Source organism: Cornus florida, unplaced genomic scaffold (assembly GCF_030987335.1).
Source record: "Cornus florida cultivar Cherokee Brave unplaced genomic scaffold, ASM3098733v1 CherokeeBrave_3.0.0_Hap2_Chr10, whole genome shotgun sequence".
In the NCBI taxonomy this organism is placed as follows: domain Eukaryota; kingdom Viridiplantae; phylum Streptophyta; class Magnoliopsida; order Cornales; family Cornaceae; genus Cornus; species Cornus florida.
The window spans coordinates 53,637,392-53,657,599 of record NW_026775580.1 but is presented as its reverse complement, the minus strand read 5'-3'; the positions used below and the strand labels follow the sequence as shown (position 1 = coordinate 53,657,599).

Below are 20,208 nucleotides of genomic sequence, written 5' to 3'. Positions count from 1 at the left end.
CTAATAGTTTTTGAACCATCGGCTCTGATACCAAATTTGTAACGACCCAAAACTAAATACCAATTATAAAAAAATAAAAATAAATAAAAATCGGCATGACCTCTGCTAAAAAGGGGCCTACAACAACCTGCTTAAAAAAAATGCAATGGCCTTTCTTGGCCTTTCAAGACTTATCCAACCTGTCCCAACACACAATACAAAAAAATATATATATTACATTCCCCAATACTACAACATCAACAACCTCCTCAAGTTAGACCCATCATCGTCATCACATTCAACTTAAGCATTTACATAGTCTCAATTTACATAAAAAAAAATAATAATAATCAAGTATCTTAGTTATGTTACATGACCATAATTTACAAAAATGAATACTCTTTTTCATAGTTTGAGACTTCACCAAAGATTAACTAGTACACAAAAAGTATCAAAATAGATCTCCAGTCCTCTTCATGCTTGAGAGGGATCGGCATCCACTACATCTTTTCCTGGCCTGAAAATGTTAAATAATGGGGTGAGCAAAAAACTCAGTAGGTGGTGCCTAAGACGCACCTCTTGTGACCCCGTGAACCCAAATAATGAATAGGACACTAGGGAGAAGGGTCATGCTAAACCGGGAAAAATACAGTGTAAACCTACAAGTTCTAAACAAATGAATGTCGTGTCATGAATACAATGTTATGCATGTCATTCCCCATTTTTAGAAAAACATCCATCACTTCACAAACTATTAATATAACCCGTCCTTTGGTGACTCCGCAGCTACGCGAGAGAAGGGCTGGCTACTGTCCCTGACCCTTGGTACCCTGCGGCGTCATTTGGGGTCCAGATAGCTGAATCACGCTAGGGCAATCTCCCTAGTTCTCTCAAGGTTACATTAACACACCGGCCCTTTGGTGACTCCGCGGCGACCGGGTTTTTTCAAAAACCGTTTCATCAAATTCTCCCCAAAACTCCCCTTTTTTATTTGTTCAACATCATTTCCCATCATTCATGCCCCATGATATGCATATATGTCTCATGTATTCAATGCTAGGGAAATAAGAAATGTCCATAATACTTCCATAATTAAGCAAGCTTTACAATAATTCTAAGAAAATTTCCATGAGCTTCCATGTATCATTTCTAGCAATTTTGTGAATTACAATAATTCTAAGAAAATTTCCATCAGCTTCCATGTATCATTTTTAGCAATTTTGTCAACACAATAATATAAAGAAATTAATAATGAAGCATGTTTTTTATACAAATCAACAATTACACATATAATCATGAACTTTACACCCACAAGAAAATCATTCTAGAGGTAATTAATTTCAATTAAGCATGTTGGCATCAAATAACAAGAAGACTCACAAAGGAAGAAGAAAATGCAAATTAGAGACCCCTACCTCATTTATACAAAACTCCCAATTTTCACCTCAAACCCTAGGATTTTCGAATTTCCTATAGTGCACCAACAAAGGAATTGCTCCTATCAACTTGTAGGTCTCGTCGTGGGCTTCGAATAGCCGCAAACGGCTCTTAAAAACATTAAGTATTGAAGGAGAAATCAAGAGGTGAAGATTGAAACCAAAAAAAAAAAAGGTGTGGAACGAGAGAGAGAGGCTTACGGGAAATGAGAGAAAAATGAGAACAAAATGACCACTTAAGTGCTTGTGGGTCCGAATAAAAATTTATTTTCTTTTTTTCTTTTTATTTTCTTTTCTTTTCTTTATAAACTCCCACCAATTTCTATATATACACCCAACCAAATAAAACTCACATTAAAATGCATCAAATAATATGCATGAAATGCTAATGGACTCAATTACAATCCCCCATACACGACAAGTCCGGTAACAAGTCCCACACCGGACCATCTAGCCTGAAAAATAGAAAAATGTGAAAATGATCACCCTTGCATTTCAAAGAGTCATGAACTCAATGAAATGCCCCGAACAACTCGAGGACATAACCGGCACACTCCACAGTGTCCGGCTCGTAAAACGGCAAAAGAAAGAATGCCCTTGCAGCGACAAAAGTTCTAAAAAAAAAGAAAAAAAAAAAAAAGAAGAGGAAATTGGAAACATCACAATCTCCCCAACTTAAAAGGATTTCGTCCCCGAAATCATACCTGTGGGAGAAAACAACGCTGGATACTTGGAGCAAACCTCCTATTCGAGCTTCTAATTAGCCTCCTCGACTCCGTGGTGTCTACAAAGAACTTTCACCATTGGTATCGTCTTGTTCCTCAACACCTTCTGCTGTGTGTCAAGGATCTAAACTAGTCCTTCCTCGTAGGAAACATCCTCATCAATGTCCACATCAACCCAACTCAAAAATGTGAGATGGATCTAGCTCGTACTTCCGTAGCATCAATACATAAAAGACATTGTGGATTCTGTCCATCTATGGTGGCAAAGCAAGTCTGTAGGCAACCTCTCCTACTCGATCCAAGATCTCAAAAGGTCCAATGAATCGTGGCGATAACTTGCCACTCTTCCCGAATCTCATCAACCTCTTCCGTGGAGAAACCCGTAGAAAAACATGGTCTCCCACCTCAAAAGATAGCGGTCGTCTCCGCCTATCCGCATAGCTCTTCTGTCGACTTTGAGCTGTGAGCAACCTCTGTCTGATCAATTTAATTTTCTCGGTAGTCTCGAGTACAATGTTGGGTCCTAAGGTGGTTGTCTCGCCTACCTCAGTCCAACAAACTGGAGACCTACAGGGTCTACCATACAACGCCTCAAATGGAACCATCTCAATGCTCGTCTGATAACTGTTGTTGTAGGCAAACTCAATGAGTGGAAGGTGATCCTCCCAACTGCCTCCCAAATCAAGTACACATGCCCGAAGCATATCCTCCAAAATCTAGATGGTACGCTCCGATTGGATGTCGGTCTGTGGATGAAATGCCGTACTCAGATGCAACGCTAAACCAAACGCTGCTTAAAGTCCTTCCCAAAACTTCGAAGTGAACTTGGCATCCCTGTCCGAAACAATAGTTATTGGAACTCTATGCAACCTTACAATCTCCTTCACATAAAGAGCACCAAGTGCCTCCGCATCATCTGTTACCTTAATAGGCAAAAAGTGAGCCGTCTTGGTCAATCTGTCAATAACGACCCATACGGCCTCGTTGCCTCTCCATGACCTTGGAAGACCTGTCAAAAAATTCATAGCAATCTGCTCCTATTTCCCTAAGTGAAGAACTAGCTCATGGAGGAGATGATCATGATATCAACAAGCCTAATCCCCATCCTTGGCTCCCTCTTCTTCTTCCTTGAATATTTCTCAAAACCCTCGCTTTTTTTCCTCTTTTCGCTTTTTCCAGAGAGAACGATATATCTTACAGAAAAACTAAAAACTAAATCATCCTCAATTAATAAATTAAAAACTCCTTAAATAAAATAAAAACTAATCCTAAACTAATGGCTCACTGGGCCTTAAGTGACAAACCCTATTAAAACCCATAAGTTACAAAAATAAGCCCAAAATAATAAAATCGCGTAATGCTGCCAGGTACTGGGGGATTAATCCCACAGCCTTGGGGATTGATCCCCCAAGAGCATTTTTAGTTCTGTGAATAGTGGAGGATCGATCTCCCAGAGTTGGAAATTTCCTTTAACACCTTATTTAGCTCCATTTTGTCCCCGGGATAATTGGTTTGCTTCTTCACCTTTGGGAACATCATCAAAGGCCTGAGAAAGGTAGAATTGACCGCTTTTGAAGGATAAGCACACTATATGAATAATGGGTTGCGACCTCTTTTTGCCATTTTCTAAACTTTTTCTGATTGTCTTTGCTTGATTCCAAAAAGGCTTTAATGAACCGAAATTAGTCCGTTTGAACCTTATTGACCTGAAAATGACAAAAACATAAATTAGAACTAAAATATGCAAGTAAGATAGATGCAAGGACTTAAATACCCTAGCTTAGGTGCTGAAATGTGCAACATTTAAGCACTTATCACCTCCGCTCGAGCTCTCTAGAAACCCTATAAAATGACTGAAATGTTTTTAAGCGTGATTTATATACATGTTGCAAGTCTGGTTTAAGTTGGGTCATTTTACTTCCTCATCTACAGTAATTATTTGGGCCAACAGTACCCAAAATATGATAAAACACCAAAATGGAGTTTCAACTTTTGGCTCAAAAATTAGAAATATTTTGACACTGTTGACAGCAAAGCAGACCAAACAAAACATGTTTTAGGTTGAAAAATTACTACTATAGCAGGCCTGTAACAAAAACACATGAAACAAAACAAATACCAAACAGGGCCTGAAGGAATTGTGGCAAATTATTTTAGTTAGGCACGTGCCATATTTGGTGAGCTCTTTGATGTACCAATTAGTGGTCAAACAAGTCACCTTGAAGGTGCATTGGCACAAAAAGGTTTTAGAACACAAATCAAGTGCACTGGTGCCAATCTTTTCAAAGGCGAGGAGAATTTGTACCATCTAAGTTAAAGAGTTAATTGATATTTTGATGTAAATTTATATGTTACAAGTGCGTAATTTAGACATCACATTTATGGCATGCAGGTTAAAGTTCAAATAATCTTGGCACATTCTTAGAATTTTTTTTTAATGTTGATTGTATGTAGCACGTGGAACTAAAAATTATATATATATAAAGCACGTACGATGCACGTGATAAATGTTTCTTAACTTATATAATTTATATATTTTCATATATTTTTAAATTGTTTATACTTTTATAAATAAAAAATAAAAAAATAGGCAAAACAGTTTCAGGCCCAGAATGCCTTAAAGAGTAATAATTGTCATTTTAAAAGAAACAAAATAAGTTTTCCATTGATGTATGAATGAAAACTATAAACATTTAAAAAATATATGAAAAAAAAATTCTATAATTTACAAAATATTCATAAATAAATACTATATAAAAATTCTACATATTATAAAATCCGAAAGGGTACCAATAATTTTTAGATTGTAATAATTGTCACCTCAAAAGAAACAAAATATATTAGAAAATCCAAAACTATAACTGTTTAAAAATAAAAGTATTCCTAAATTATTTATTTCTCAATCTTTATCTTTTTTGCATATTCATTTCTTCATGAAATGAATCATTGTCAAGTGTCAATTCTTTTAATTCTTCCACCGCAAAATAAGTTTTCACGACTTATTATTGAGTATTGTCTATCTTCACCAAAAAAAGAAAAAAATTTCCTTTGCAGCTTGTTACTTTGTTGCTGAATTCATCCATGCCTTGCAAAAAGAACAAATATAATTTAGAGCTATTGAGAAATTCAAGTAAATATTTTTTTAATTTAATTAAAATTTCATGAATAAGGATGAAAAATTACCTCAATTTGTAATTGTAGTAAATCATCTAGTGAACAATTTATTAATGTTTGGCAATCATTGAACACTGTTAGGGTTACAAGTGTTCCAATATATTCCATACTTCGCACTTTAATTATTATCATGAATCTACACATGAGTAAAGACAAAGAATTATGTATTTGTAATATTATTAAACCATTGGAATAAATACAATAATAAGATTAATTTTAAGATATAATAATACTTTTGAAAGTATTTTGGGTATGTTGTGTTGCATCGAAGACAATATACTCTATCTTTTTTAACTTTAATTTTCTTGTTGCATTTCTCATATGCGTTGTACCACGGTTCGCGATCATTGATGACATTTTCAATTGTTGCTTCGAAAGAGTAATTTGTTTTCTACAAGTTGTGCAACAAAATATCACTTTTTAATATATAAATTGAATAGAAAAATGTGATACACAATTAAGGAAGATTAAAAAATATACTTAATACATTGTAGATTTTCCAATTATGTCTTGAAGTTTGACATTTCAGCAACATTGAATTTTTAATCTTTTGTACTAAAAATCAAACTTGTTATATCTTTGTTATTTATGTTCTCTTTGGACCTGTCCACATATAAATTATCTTGTAAAATAATTAATTAAATAAATAAAACAAAAAAAACATGTTCTCTTTCTACAAATAGTGTATATATAATGTAAAAGAAGTTACAATAAATAACGAATCAATATATTAATGCTTTGACATTTTCAATATCCATATTAATTTGCAATGTAGATCCTTTTTGTGTTTGAAGAGACATGCCTGGAATATAAATTGTTATTTGTAAAAAATTGTTATTATAGATTTACTTAATAATATATAATGTAAATAGTATTAATTTGTATGATAATTTACCTTTGTAAGTGTTGATTGTCACATGTGTAACTGTGATGATAGGTCTTTCCTGTATTAGCTCCATGATAAAGTTTCCTTCATTCTAAGCAAGATTCTCCCATAACGTCAAAGTAGTTATCCTTGAATTATAATAAAGATTAATTACTTTAGTCATTATATTATATTTGCATAATTATGATTGTATATGTAATATAGTAATGACGTACCTCATATCTATTATAATGACTTCCCGCTTTTTAGTTGTGCCTTTATTATTTCTTACATATGTTCAATGAAGGAGATACCTTAATAACAATTCCCAAATCATCTAGCAAGATTAAAAATAAAATATTAATGTTAATTTTAATTTTAATTTTTTTTTTTTTATATATGTACAAGAGAGAACATATATATAGAGAGTTGAGAATTAAACAATAACTAACCCATATTTTCTTTTGCATCAATGTACTTGTTTAGCTCCTTGAAGTTTACAAAATTAAATTTTATTGTTTCTAAGCTTACTACTTCAATTCAACAACTTCAGTTCCATCATTCTGAATTCAGCCGGTCAAATAGTCAATTTTTTCTCAGTTTCTTCAGGGGTTAAAATGTTGAGGGTTAATCTACAGCGAACATCATATTTGGAAGGCATAAGCCATAGACATATAAAAGAATTCATAACTCAAAAAAAATAATAAAACAATGCATGATCTGGGTATGAGACAAATAAAAATTAATAAAATAATTCTAATCTAGGTATGAGACAAAAAAATAATAATAAAACAATGCATAATCTGGGGATAAAATAATGCATAATCTAAGGGTTACCCGTACCTTGGAAAAAAACATATAAAACTGATGTGATTACAGAAAGATAAAAAAAAGACTTATATATAGAGAGAGTACAAATTTTTTTAGAAACAACAAATAGATAAAATAGGTAACTTAAATTTTATTAGATAATAATTTTCAAAGTTTTATAAAAACTCTTTTTTATGATTTGAAATATATTTTGTATTAGAGTTTTAATAAATATTTTATTTGAATTTTATTAGGTAATAATATTTAGAGTTTCTATAATTTGAAATATATAAATTGAAATTTAATTCGTGTTAGAGTTTTAATAAATATTTTATTTGAATTTTATTAGGTAACAATTTTTATATTTTATTTGAATTTTATTAGGTAATACTTTTTAGAGTTTCTATAATTTGAAATATATTTCGTGTTAGGGTTTTGATAAATATTTTATTTGAATTTTATTATGTAATAATTTTTAGAGCTTCTATAATTTGAAATATATTTTTTGTAGGAAGGCAAAAAAAGACTTATATATATATAGAGAGTACATATTTTTTTTAGAAATAACAAATAGATAAAATAGGTAATTTGAATTTTATTAGGTAATAATTTTTAGAGTTTTGTAGAAACTCTTTTTTTTTTTTTAGATTTCAATAATTTGAAATATATTTCATGTTAGAGTTTTAATATATATTTTATTTGAATTTTATTGGGTATTAATTTTTAGAGTTTCTATATTTGAAATGTATTTCGTGTTAGAGTTTTAATAAATATTTTATTTGAATTTTATTATGTAATAATTTTTAAGACTTTCTATATTTTGAAAATGTTAGCCAAAAGGCCGAGAAAGTAATATTACACTTAATTTTAGCCAAAAGACAGAGAAAGGTTAGCCAAAAGGCCGAGAAATGTGTGATTATTATTTCTTTAGGTCTATAGTTTTATAAGACGCTTCCATGTAATCCTTTTTACTTAATACCAATGTGGGACAAGAAAAATGAATTTTATTAGGTAATTTGTAATTTGAATTAAACTATTTAAATTAATTTTTATAAATTTTATTAGATAATTTGTAATCTGAATTAAACTCTTTAAATAATTTTTAGGTAATTTTTTGTTTATAAAAACTCTTTTTTTATGTTAATAAATAAATACTAAAAACCAAAAGACCGAGAAAGTAGTACTACACTTGATTTTAGCCAAAAGACCAAGAAAGGTTAGCCAAAAGGTCAACCCAAAAGAATTAGTACTACACTTGATCTTAGCCAAAAGAGCGAGAAAGATGTGATTATTATTTCTTGAAGTCTATAGTTTTATAAGAGGTTTCCATGTAATCATTTTTACTTAAAAACCAATGTAGGACAAGAAAAATAAATTTTATTAGATAATTTGTAATTTGAATTAAACTTTTTTAATTAATTTTTATAAATTTTATTAGGTAATTTGTAATTTGAATTAAACTCTTTAAATAATTTTTAGGTAATTTTTTGTTTATAAAAACTCTTTCTTTTTATATTAATAAATAAATGCTTAAAGCCAAAAGGCCGAGAAAGTAGTACTACACTTGATTTTAGCTAAAAGACCAAGAAAGGTTAACCGAAAGGCCGACCCAAAAAAATTTAGTACTACACTTTCTGTAATATCCCTAATTTCAAAAGGATAGTCCTGGTATTTTAATTTATTATTTTTATTGTTTAAATTGCATTTTTAATTGTTGAAGTGTATATGTGTTAATTTTATTGCTTTAATTGTGGTTAATTATTTAATTATCTTCATTTTTGTGATTTAATTGCATTTACTTATTTAGTGGTAACTGTTTAATTTAATTGTTTTACATTTTTGATTTAGTTGTATTAATTACTTTATTGTTAGTTACTTGTGTTTGTTTTAATTATTGATTAAATGGTATGAATTTATTTAATTTAATTTAATAGGTTTTAACGTGACTATAGGATGGGTATCATATTTTAGATTTACAATTTACATAGGTAGCCGACATAGTTTAACCTAGATTGTGCTGTGGGCCGAGTAATTCATCTAGGGTTTAACTGAGCCTAGGGCTAGTGTGCCTTATAAATACTCGTCTAAGATGTCTGTCTAGGGTTTTAGAACAATATTACGCCATAGTAAGGCACAGGAAGTTTGGAGACGGCTGGGAAGGAAAATTAAGAATTAACAGAGGATTCGCCGGGGATTATAGACGGACGTTGGTGTAAGGCAAGTTCTATCCTTACTCTCTCCCTTAGGTTTCGTGTTCTTTGCATTCTTAAACAGTTTTAGGATCAATGGAATCAATTTAAAACATTCTTTGTTCGTGCTTAAACTGTAATTTATCAATATGTTTTTATGCTTTGTAAAACTGTTAAAAACATGATGTTTGCCTGCATAAATCTCTGTTTAAAGCCATGAATGTAATGTTAACTGGACTTAAGCATTGACTGGGAATGTACTGGGATTGGGTTGCAGCCTCTGGAAGTCATGGCGTGAGGTAGCAGAGGAGTAAAACGGAGACAGAAGGCGAAGAGACAAAGCAGAGAAAGGGAGAGCCGGCTCTCCTTGGGAGAGAGCCGGCTCCCTTTGATGGGAGACGGCTCCCATGGATGTGGGAGCCAGCTCCACACTTGTTTGGAGCAGGCTTTTGCTCCAGTGGTCTGCTATTTTGTTTTCCCGTGTGTTTTCCTTCAGACAGTGAATGGGTTTGATTTTTCTGGGATGTTCAAGGATTGTAAGGGGAGATTTAGATGAGTTCTCTGATTGTATTAGAACTTCAGAGGATGTAGGAAGGAATATTAAATCACTTAGGATTGCTAGGTTGAACATTAAACAGTTTCTAGCAAGTTATGCAAACTGTGGTGGCTACAGGAGGTTCAAATTGTTTAGGTTGTTCTATGAACTGTATGTGAATGGTTATTAAATAATAATCATGGATTTGTAGTATAAACTAAGCATGTTAAAAATCTGTACATTTTTCTTATGCCTGTTGTGGAGTATTTGCCATTTAAACCTTAGCAAACATTTCGTAACTTGTGGGACTGTGTGTTGAAGCTTGATAACTGCCTATGATTAATAAGCTCACTGTGATATTATTTGGTGTGTACATTTACCATGTTCTAGCTCTCATATGGATTCTGGAAATAAAACTGATAATTGCATATACTGATGTATGGTTAATTGCTAGACTGTGGTGGTGTAGTGTAGGTTTAGCATATTAAAAATACACAACTCTAGTATGCTTACTCTGGAACTTGTGACATTTAAAGTTAACATTTATAATATCAATGGTGGAGATATGGAGTTAGTTGCTATTCACTTTAGTTGTTGGTGTTAGCAATTGCTGGATGGTTGGATAGTATACACCGGTATGGGACGGTGGTATACTAGGGATAGTTGCTGTTTACTTTAATTGTTGATATTATCAACTACTGGATGATTGGATAGTATACACCGGTATAGGACGGTGGTATACTGGGGACGGTTTGGATTCAAAATACCAAGACCTACCTGCTCCAGATTAAGGATTGGATTAACTAAAAGTTAAGTCCTATTGATTGTAGTGTCATGGCAACGATTAGTTGAGCGGCACTACTAGGATTCAGGATGGATTTTAAATATATTGTTATAGTACGTCGATATAAGCTTGAGTCTCAGGATCGACGGTTATGGAGCATATATGCATGGGGATGCATAGCTGGATACGATGGTTAGATGTGTACCCTATTTAGATTTAGGTATACATACCCACCTCCTGTGCGTTTTAGCATGTTACCTCTATTCAGGTTGAGACCGGCCTGTAGTCCAGTGGGAGTCCTTTAGTGTGACTATATATATATTTACGGACTATTAGCTATCGTGGAATTGTTTAGGATGTACATGCGTATCGGGTCTCTGTTTGGATTGTAATTGTATAGAACTTGCGCGTGGGCCTGACCCACTTCTATTTTTTCAGGTACACGACAGTTCCAAACCTAGACGTGTTTGTGTTGAGCAGATGTTTTTATTCACTCTTCCGACGATGTAGGATTCTCTCCATAGTTTATTTTTGGATGTTTATTTCAGTTGTTTTATTTCAATCTGGATGTTTATTAGGGGCCCACTAGAGATGGATTCCCGAGTTGTAAACTGATGGAGTTTTGGAGTTTGGATTTAATGGATTTCAATAATTATATTTTGAGGATTTTATTTTAGTTTCTTTCAGCTTAAACTTCATTTCTTAATTCGGTTTGTATTATGTGTTCATTATAAAATATTAATTGTTCGATGTTCCCTCGGGTTTGGGCCTGGGCCTGATCAACCCGTGTCTCGGATCCGAGGGGTATCACACTTTCTTAGCCAAAAGGCCGAGAAATGTGTTATTATTATTTCTTTAGGTCTATGGTTTTATAAGAGGCTTCCATATAATTTTTTTTTTTACTTAAAACCAATGTGGAACAAGAAAAAATAAATTTTATTAGGTAATTTGTAGTTTGAATTAAACTCTTTAAATAATTTTTAGGTAATTTTTTGCTTATAAAAACTCTTTTTTTATATTAATAAATAAATACTGAAAACCAAAAGACTGAGAAAGTAGTACTACACTTGATTTTAGCCAAAAGACCAAGAAAGGTTAGCCAAAAGACCGACCTAAAAAAATTTAATACTATAACTTTATAAGAGGCTTCCATATAATCCTTTTTTACTTAAAATCAATATGGGATAAGAAAATGAATTTTATTAGATAATTTGTAATTTGAATTAAACTCTTTAAATAATTTTTAGGTAGTTTTTTTTTATTATAAAACTCTTTATTTATATTAATAAATAAATACTGAAAGCCAAAAGGCTGAGAAAGTAATATTATACTTAATCTTAGACAAAAGGCCAAGACAGGTTAGCCAAAAGGCCGACCCAAAAAAATTTAGTACTATAGTTTTATAAGAAGTTTTCATGTAATTTTTTTTATTTAAAACCAATGTGGAACAAGAAAAATAAATTTTAGTAGGTAATTTGTAATTTGAATTAAACTCTTTAAATTAATTTTTATAAATTTTATTAGGTAATTTGTAATTTGAATTAAACTCTTTAAATAATTTTTAGGTAATTTTTTATTTATAAAAACTCTTTTTTTATATTAATAAATAAATACTAAAATACTAAAACTCTTTGCACAAAGGTCGACCAAAAAAATTTAGTACTACAGTTGATGTTAGCCAAAAGGCTAAGAAAGGTGTGATTTTTTATATTTATTTTTTTAGGTCAATAGTTTTATAAGAGACTTCCATGTAATCCTTTTAACTTAAAACTAATGTGGGACAAGAAAAATAAATTTTATTAGGTAATTTGTAATTTTAATTAAACTTTTTAAATTAATAATTAATAAAAAAAAAAATACTGAAAGCCAAAAGCCAAGAAAGTAATACTACACTTGATGTTAGCCAAAAGATCGAGAAAGGTTAACCTAAAGGCCGACCCAAAAAAATTTTGTACTACACTTGATCTTAGCCAAAAGGCTGAGAAATGTGTGATTATTATTTCTTTAGGTCTATAGTTTTATAAGAGTCCTCCATGTAATCATTTTTACTTAAAACTATTGTGGGACAAGAAAAATAAATTTTATTAGGTAATTTGTAATTTGAATTAAACTCTTTAAATTAATTTTTAAGTAATTTTTTGTTTATAAAAACCTTTATTTCTTTTATTATTTTTTTATTTTATACTTGTATCGGTCCCACAACACACATACCATTTAAGTCAGGCTGGAGTGTGATTCGAAAGCGAGATCTTAAGGACTTATCTCTCGGATCCTTATCAACACCGCTATTCTTTTGATAGTATATTATGTAGTCGATTGGACTATATAAATGAATCTAACAGTATGGTTAGGTGAAAATTATAAAAACTAACCATTTTTTTTTTTTTTTTCTCTCCCTCATAAAGAGTAACACAAATATTGCTTAAAGTAAACTAAAATTTTGAGACTTTGCCTAGTAAGCTTAATTTTAAGTACTGAAATTTTCAAGTGTTAATTAAAAAATAAATATTTTTTGAATTTTCAGGTTTAGCATTCAGTAATAAATAATATATCTATCACTTAAAAATTTACCTCATTTTACGTGTTACTTAATGTTTTAGTAATATTTAAATTCTGTTATCGAGCATACTTAATTGTTTAAATGCTTAATTCTTTTATAATTAAAGTGTTACTTAATGTTTTAGTAATATTTAAATTCTGTTATCGAGCATACTTAATTGTTTAAATGCTTAATTCTTTTATAATTAAAATTTAACATATAATTTGTGCAATTAGCCACTGTAATTTAACAAATTATTTATTTGTTTATATTTTTTTGAAAGGTAGAATTTTCCAGTTTGATAAAATATTATTGTAGCAATTTTCGCGATATATAATATATATATATATTTTCCCCTCTCTTTCGGAAGGTATATATATATTGGCATTAGAAAGGGTTTATAAAAGCCAGGCCAAGGGCACCATTGCAGTATAGTTTTGTCTCTCATCGGAACCGCTGAATCCACGACGAACGCCAACATATCGTTCATCATTTCGTTCGCCAATTTGTGAACTCACAAACTCACTCTCGATTCTTTCACTGTATTTTTTTAAAAAAAATTTATGTACTTAAATAACGGAGATCGATCAAGAATCCAATTGACCTAGTAATTTATACGGAGACATTAATGGATCCCTCCATCATAAAGCTTCTTGAAGTCGGCGAGGTTTCCTCTCTCTCTACACACACATGCGTGTATATATATCTTGTATATATGTATAAGCTGTTTGGATTTGTTAATAGGGGAATTATTGGAGTCTAAATTTTTATGATATGATTGGTTCACAGGGCAAAACGATGGACATAGAGGGTGATGATACGTCCAATTCTCAACTCTCTGATTCAGATAGTGGTATGCATCTCTGGAAGCTCTTCTCTGTTTCGATTTCCCTATGTCATGGGTATCTCAAATATTGTACATTATTGAACAGTGATGTCAATTTAGATAAAAATTTATGAAATTTAGGAAGAATAAAGAATTTGGGCATCAAATAGATATAAACAGCTTCACCGTGTTATATCACTAGATTTTGTTCTTTTGAATAAAAGGGGGCAGTCTTTTTTTATATATAATACAAAGTTATGAGCACAAGTTAACTAAGCAGTATTAACCATGGTTGTCAAAATCGCGATTCTGAGTCGTAGAATCGCACGATTCTACCACTCAGAACTCAAAATCGAGTCAAATCGCAGCAGAATCGTTTAATTAGTAGAATCGGGGGTAGAATCGGTAGAATCGGGGGTAGAATCGTAGAATCGGAGGTAGAATCGTACGATTCTACACGATTCTACCGATTCTACGAAATTGGTTGTTTGGGCCTTTATTTTTGGGCTTTCTTTTATTTTTTGGTTGGTTTCTTCTGGGCTACAAAATAAAAGAGGCCTGGCCCAAGTGTAGTATACAAAGTTAAATATTTATTCTATTAAAAATAAATTATTTTTCATTAGTGGCAGAAAAAGAAATATAAATATGTATATATATCAATTATTTTTACCATGCATGTTGATGTTTCATAATATATTTTTGTGTTTAATTATAAAAAATTAAAATGATCAATTATATCTCAAGGATGCATACTCGTGACTAACAGGTTTAGGCAAATTTTGGTTTCATTTGACTAATTTTTTTTGAAGGCTTATCATATATATTAAAAATTAAAAGTAATTTAAAAGCTTAAAAGACTTGCCGAATATGCCAGCCAATGTATAATCTTGTAGTCTAAACTGATAATATAATGAGATCAAGTTAACGCGTGGTTCATATTTTGTTGTGCTAACTCTTGATTAATTTCATACTTGTGACTAATAAAGTCACATACACTGTAACACTTGGATTGGTAGACAAAAAGGTCTTTTTATTTCTTCAGTTTTCGAAAAAAAAAAATTTGCATAGAGTTAAAAAAAAAAAAAAAAAAAAAAAAAAAGGTTTACTTTTGATATGTAATTTTATTTTCTAACTTTGGAGATGGATGGGTTAAGATTTGAGATTTGTAAATTCATGTTATTTTGAGTTAAATTCTCTTTTATTTATATTCGGACTTTGAAATATTGATAGGATTTGAGATTTGTGAATTCATGGATATGTAATATTGTGTGTTTTGACCTCATTTTTGTTATATTTTACAGATCTTATTGTTTAAGAAGTTAGTTTCAATTGTTTTTCACAATTTGGTAGAATCTTACGATTCACGATCCGATTCTACGATTCCGATTCTACAGAGCCCAAAACGATTCTGCCTAGAATCCCGATTTTAACAACCTTGGTATTAACTAGATGTGTATTATGGTATAAACTATAAAGAAAGATGACCATTTATATGAAGTTGCACACCAAGTTGTGTGTAACATGGATGCTGTGAAAATTTTAGTGGTTTGAGACTGGTAAATTAGCATGCTGCACATAGGGCATCACACTTTTAATCCAAATTTATGTTAGAGGACGGCCGTAAAGTTTATTTATGATTGTTTTTGCCTGAAAACTTGGGAAAGGATTATAACCTCATTTCAAAGATGGGTTGATTGCCTGATATAAGTTTGAAGATTCTTTATCAACTTACGCTGAGTAGGACACAATATATTGCATGAAATGGTAGTTCATCTGTCATTCTTTTATTATCATTGAATCTCTACCTCTGTTGGTACCTCAGTAACACACTGTTTGATTAAGACAGAAGAGAGGAGAAGGGGAAGAGAACTTAACATATCTCTTTTACATTCTATTTTTTCTTTTATATGGTTTGGTTCACTTAATGAAAAGAGACAAGATGCGATTAGGAGAACGAGTATAACTCTCCGAGCCTACAAAATATATCAACTCATAATGAGATGATTTGGAGAGAACTTGAGGCCTTGTTTGGGGGAGCATCTAGTACTGGAAGTCCTTCGTTTAAAAGGCCTTTATAAAAGGAATTTAAAATAGAAAAGATGTTTGGTAAATGCAACATGGTGAAGTACATTTAATGGTTACAATTGCTTTAAATTGACAATAATACCATTTTGACTTCATAATAACCCACATTGCACTTGATCATTCAAAAAAAATAAGATCAAATTTAGAGTTCCACTCATAATCCCTTTTTTAGGTATCTATTCATTGTAGACAATATAATAAATAAATAAATAATACATGAGTAGGTTACAATTTTAGAGAAATTTCTTAATTTGAAAGATGGTGTATTCATGGTCATCACCCCCAATTTTCATTTAGAAACCTTCTTCTGTAACTACTAGTTATGTTTTCTTTAGACACTATCAAGAATAATTTCATTTAGAAAGTTTGCCCCACCTAGTACTATTCCCACTCTCCACAATCAGTATCTCTACAGTGGAAACCCAAATTAAAGAATTACTTTGATAGCCCAACAGTTGATTTGACAATCACTAACCCTCTTTCCACCATCCGAGTTATCTTTCCACAATGCCCTCCTTCCCGTTGACTCTTCCACTGCCACCCATATAGCGGTTATGAACTTGGGTTGCAAGAATCAATTGGTTTAAAGCCTCACGTATTAATGATAGTAGGAATTGCATATTGTGTATACATACATATACATGTAGACATAACAAACCAACACTAATAAACTGATCCGAGTCTGTACAATCTCCAACATAATGAACCATTTCTGTCTCCACGATGGGGGAGCCATCTCCGAGCCACAAGTTTACCTCCGATGACCGCCACTACTATCAAACCTCTTATTGTGAGCTGTTATTAGTTATCAAATGATGTCCTTCTCCCGGTCCACCCTACACACACACACACACGCACAGATACGTATATAACCCTAGAATGTTATGCCTTGCCATAATTTTGCATAGTAAATAAGAATCAGAATGGATCTGAGACTCTTCCTGCAACTTGTTAGGGCTGGATAAGTGTACCTGCTTTGGTTTTCTTTTGAGATGGCAACCTAACAAATGGGGGACAAATTTGTTATTTAGAATTTTTTACTTAAGTAACAATCTAATTTCGTGAGAATTGGTTTTCAAAAGTAACTATTATTGGCTTTGGCAAAACGGACTTTCACCTTATTCCCCTTCTCTTGGAAGTCTGTTTGTCTGGTTTTTTTCTAGACCTTAGAAGTCCTTCTAAAGCCCTTAAAAACTCACCCAAACACTACCTCAAGTTTTTAGCATTAAAAGCACTTAAAAATGATTAATGAAATTTTAAAAGCTTTCTTGCCTCTCCTTTTCTGACATCCTCTTGATATATGTGTATATATATATATATATATATATATATATATATTTCATTTTTAAATTAAGGCACCAAGCAGTGTGCAAAAATATTTCAAAGTTTTATTTATAGATGCAAACTTTGAGCCTAACCATGTACTGTGCATGCAGGGGCATAGCTAAATATTTGTAATTAAATGTATTTGACCTTTTTATATGTTCTTTCCATTTTCACATGGCCTGGTCAGAATATTTGTTATTAGTTATGACTTGTTAATTTTAAAATTCAGCAGCTTTATCTCAAGGAAGCAATCAGACTTCCAGTCAGTTGTTTCCGCAACGGCAAACTACCTGCCAAGGTCAACAATATCTGAAGGGTTCACTGCAACAGGAGCAACATTCATCTGAATTGTTGCCGAAGCAACTTGGATCTGGTTATGAGAACCAGCAACCACAAATTGATACCTCGCAAGAGCGGGATTGCTTCCCACTACAAGAGAAGCAATCACAAAAAGATTGTGAACAATGGCAAGCTGAAGCAGATCAAAATACCCTGCAATCACATTTTTCTCAGACAATGGATATGCAGAATTCTGAGAAGAATCCTATCCATGTTAGAGAGCCAGGCAGAAAACAATATCCAAACAGCGAATCTCAATACTCAAAATTACAGAAGATGAGTAATCAACATCCAATGGCACCAGAGCAGGCAATTAATCCAATGAATAAGGGCAAACAAGTGCCATTTGCACTTTTGCTCCCGGTCATACAACCCCAACTTCATACGGACCAAGCCATGCAACTTCAGAGTCTTTATAATAAACTGAAGGTAGGTCTTAGAATTTGATTATTTTCCAACTACTATTCCTTGTATTGGATGGAATATTATCTCATCCAAATGGAGATTTTTTTTTGCTATAGTCAGAAAAATGAGGTCTCTAAAGATGTATTTGTTTGCACCATGAGAAGTCTTGTTGGAGACCAGTTGCTCAAGATGGCAGTATTCAAATTGCAAACACAGGTAAAAACACAATATAGTTTGTTGCAATCAAAATATGCTTAAAACCTGCTAAGTTGATTGTCGATTAGTTCTAAACCAAGCTTGGAAACAGACTGCCCGAAACTCAGAGGCCGGGCCCAACCAAGTCTCTTCACAGTCTCAAACTTCAGTGCAACAACACCATATGAAACATTCTGGTGTGGATGTGGAGGCATTCACTGCTGCTCTAAACAGGGACATAGAGGGCAATACGTCCAACTCTCAACCCTCTGATTCAGATAGTGGTATGCATCTCTGGAAGCTCTTCTCTGCTTTGATTTAACTATATCACGGGTATCTCAAATATTGAACATTCGTGAACACTGATTTGAATATAGATAAAAATTGATAAATTTAGGAAGAACAGCCCTTTAAAGAGAGAATAATGATTTGGGTATCAAATGGATTGTGGAGAGGGGAAGATAAACTGCTTCACCTTGCCAGTGTTGTATCAGTGTAATTCGTTCTTTTGAATAAAAGGGGGCTGGTTTTATATATATATAATACAAAGTTATGAATACAAGTTAACTAAGCAGTATTAACTAGAAGTGTGTTATGGTATATAAACTATAAAGAAAGATGACTGTTTATATGAAGTTACACACCAAGTTGTGTGTAACATCGATGCTGCCGCAACTCTAGTGGTTTAAGATTGGTAAATTAGCATGCTGCATGTTGGCATCACACTTCTAATCCAAGTTTGTGTTAGAGCGCGGCCATAAATTTTATTTGTGGTTGTTTTTTACTGGAAACTTGGGAAAAGATTATAACCTCGATCATTTCAAAGGTGGGTTGATTGCCTGATATAAGTTTGAAAATTCTAAGAATTGTAGGTCGTAAACTGTAATAAGCTTGCATATATATATATATATATTGACCAATAACAAGTATTGTAGGACTTCTTTTTTTATTATTCTTTATCAACTTACGTTGAGCAGGACACAAGATATTGCATGAAATGAGTTCATCTGTCATTCTTTTATTATTGTTGAATCTCTACCTCTGTTAGTCCCTCAGTAACACACTGTTGGTTAACATATCTCTTTTACAGTCTATTTATCTTTTATATGGTTTGATTCACTTAATGAAAAGAGACAAGATACGATTAGGAGAACTCTCGGAGCCCACAAAATATATCACCTCATAAGTGAGATGGTTTGGAGAGAAATTCAGGCCTTGTTTAGTACTAGAAGTCCTTCGTTTAAAAGGCATCTATAAAATGAATTTAAAAGAGAAAAGATGTTTGGTAAATGCAATATGGAGAAGTCCATTTAACAGTTACAATTGCTTTAAATTGATAATATTATTCTTTAGACTTAATAACAACCCACATTGCATTTCTAAATAAATAAAATCAAATTTAGTGTTCCACTCATAATTTTAGGTATCTACTCATAATTATGTAGACAATATAATGAACAAACACATGAAAACAAATTTGAAATCCATTGTTATACATGAAAGTAGACTGCCACTACTATCAAACCTCTGATTGTGAGCTGTTATTAGTTATCAAATGATTTCCTCCTCCCGCTCCACTCTACACACACACAGAGATACATATATAACCCTAGAATATTATTCCTTGCCATAATTTTGCCGAATAAATATGAATCTGAATGGATTTGAGACTGTTCCTGCAACTTCTTGTGGCCTGATAAGTTTACCTGCTTTGTTTTCTTTCGAGATGCAAGTTAACAAATTAGGGACAAACTCATCATTTAGAATTTATTACACGAGTAACGATCCAACTTTGTGAGAATTAGTTTTTAAAAGTAACTCTTATTGGCTTTTCTAAACGGACTTTCACCTTATTGCGCTTCTCTTGGAAGTCTGTTTTTCCTTGTTTAATTCTAGACCTTAGAAGTCCTAAAGCCCCTTAAAAGCTCCCCCAAACACTACCTCAAGCTTGTAGCAGTTGTTAACAACCATCTACCAGCTTAAGCTGATAGAGAGG

General features: G+C 32.1%; 1 protein-coding gene and 1 pseudogene across 1 annotated transcript; one reads left to right on the top strand and one right to left on the bottom strand.

Annotated features, from left to right (window-relative positions):
• Nucleotides 1-12,355: 12,355 nt before the first annotated feature.
• On the bottom strand, nt 12,356-12,488 carry LOC132280254 (U2 spliceosomal RNA; annotated as a pseudogene).
• Nucleotides 12,489-13,664: 1,176 nt separating this feature from the next.
• LOC132277625 (transcription initiation factor TFIID subunit 4b-like) lies at nt 13,665-18,638 on the top strand. The gene is made up of 5 exons (XM_059779465.1): nt 13,665-13,703; nt 13,826-13,889; nt 17,503-18,041; nt 18,138-18,233; nt 18,325-18,638. Exons 1-5 carry the CDS (start codon nt 13,665-13,667, stop codon nt 18,532-18,534), a joined length of 948 nt encoding a protein of 315 aa, XP_059635448.1. The 3' UTR covers nt 18,535-18,638.
• The last annotated feature ends 1,570 nt before the right edge of the window (nt 18,639-20,208 follow it).

What these genes read in the sequence shown, in the direction of transcription:
- LOC132277625 (XM_059779465.1), top strand. Translation starts at nt 13,665, where the DNA reads ATGGATCCCTCCATCATAAAGCTTCTTGAAGTCGGCGAG. An exon ending in AGCTTCTTGAAGTCGGCGAG is followed by an intron (nt 13,704 to 13,825) that starts GTTTCCTCTCTC and finishes ATTGGTTCACAG; the next exon opens with GGCAAAACGATGGACATAGA. An exon ending in TATTCAAATTGCAAACACAG is followed by an intron (nt 18,234 to 18,324) that starts GTAAAAACACAA and finishes GCTTGGAAACAG; the next exon opens with ACTGCCCGAAACTCAGAGGC.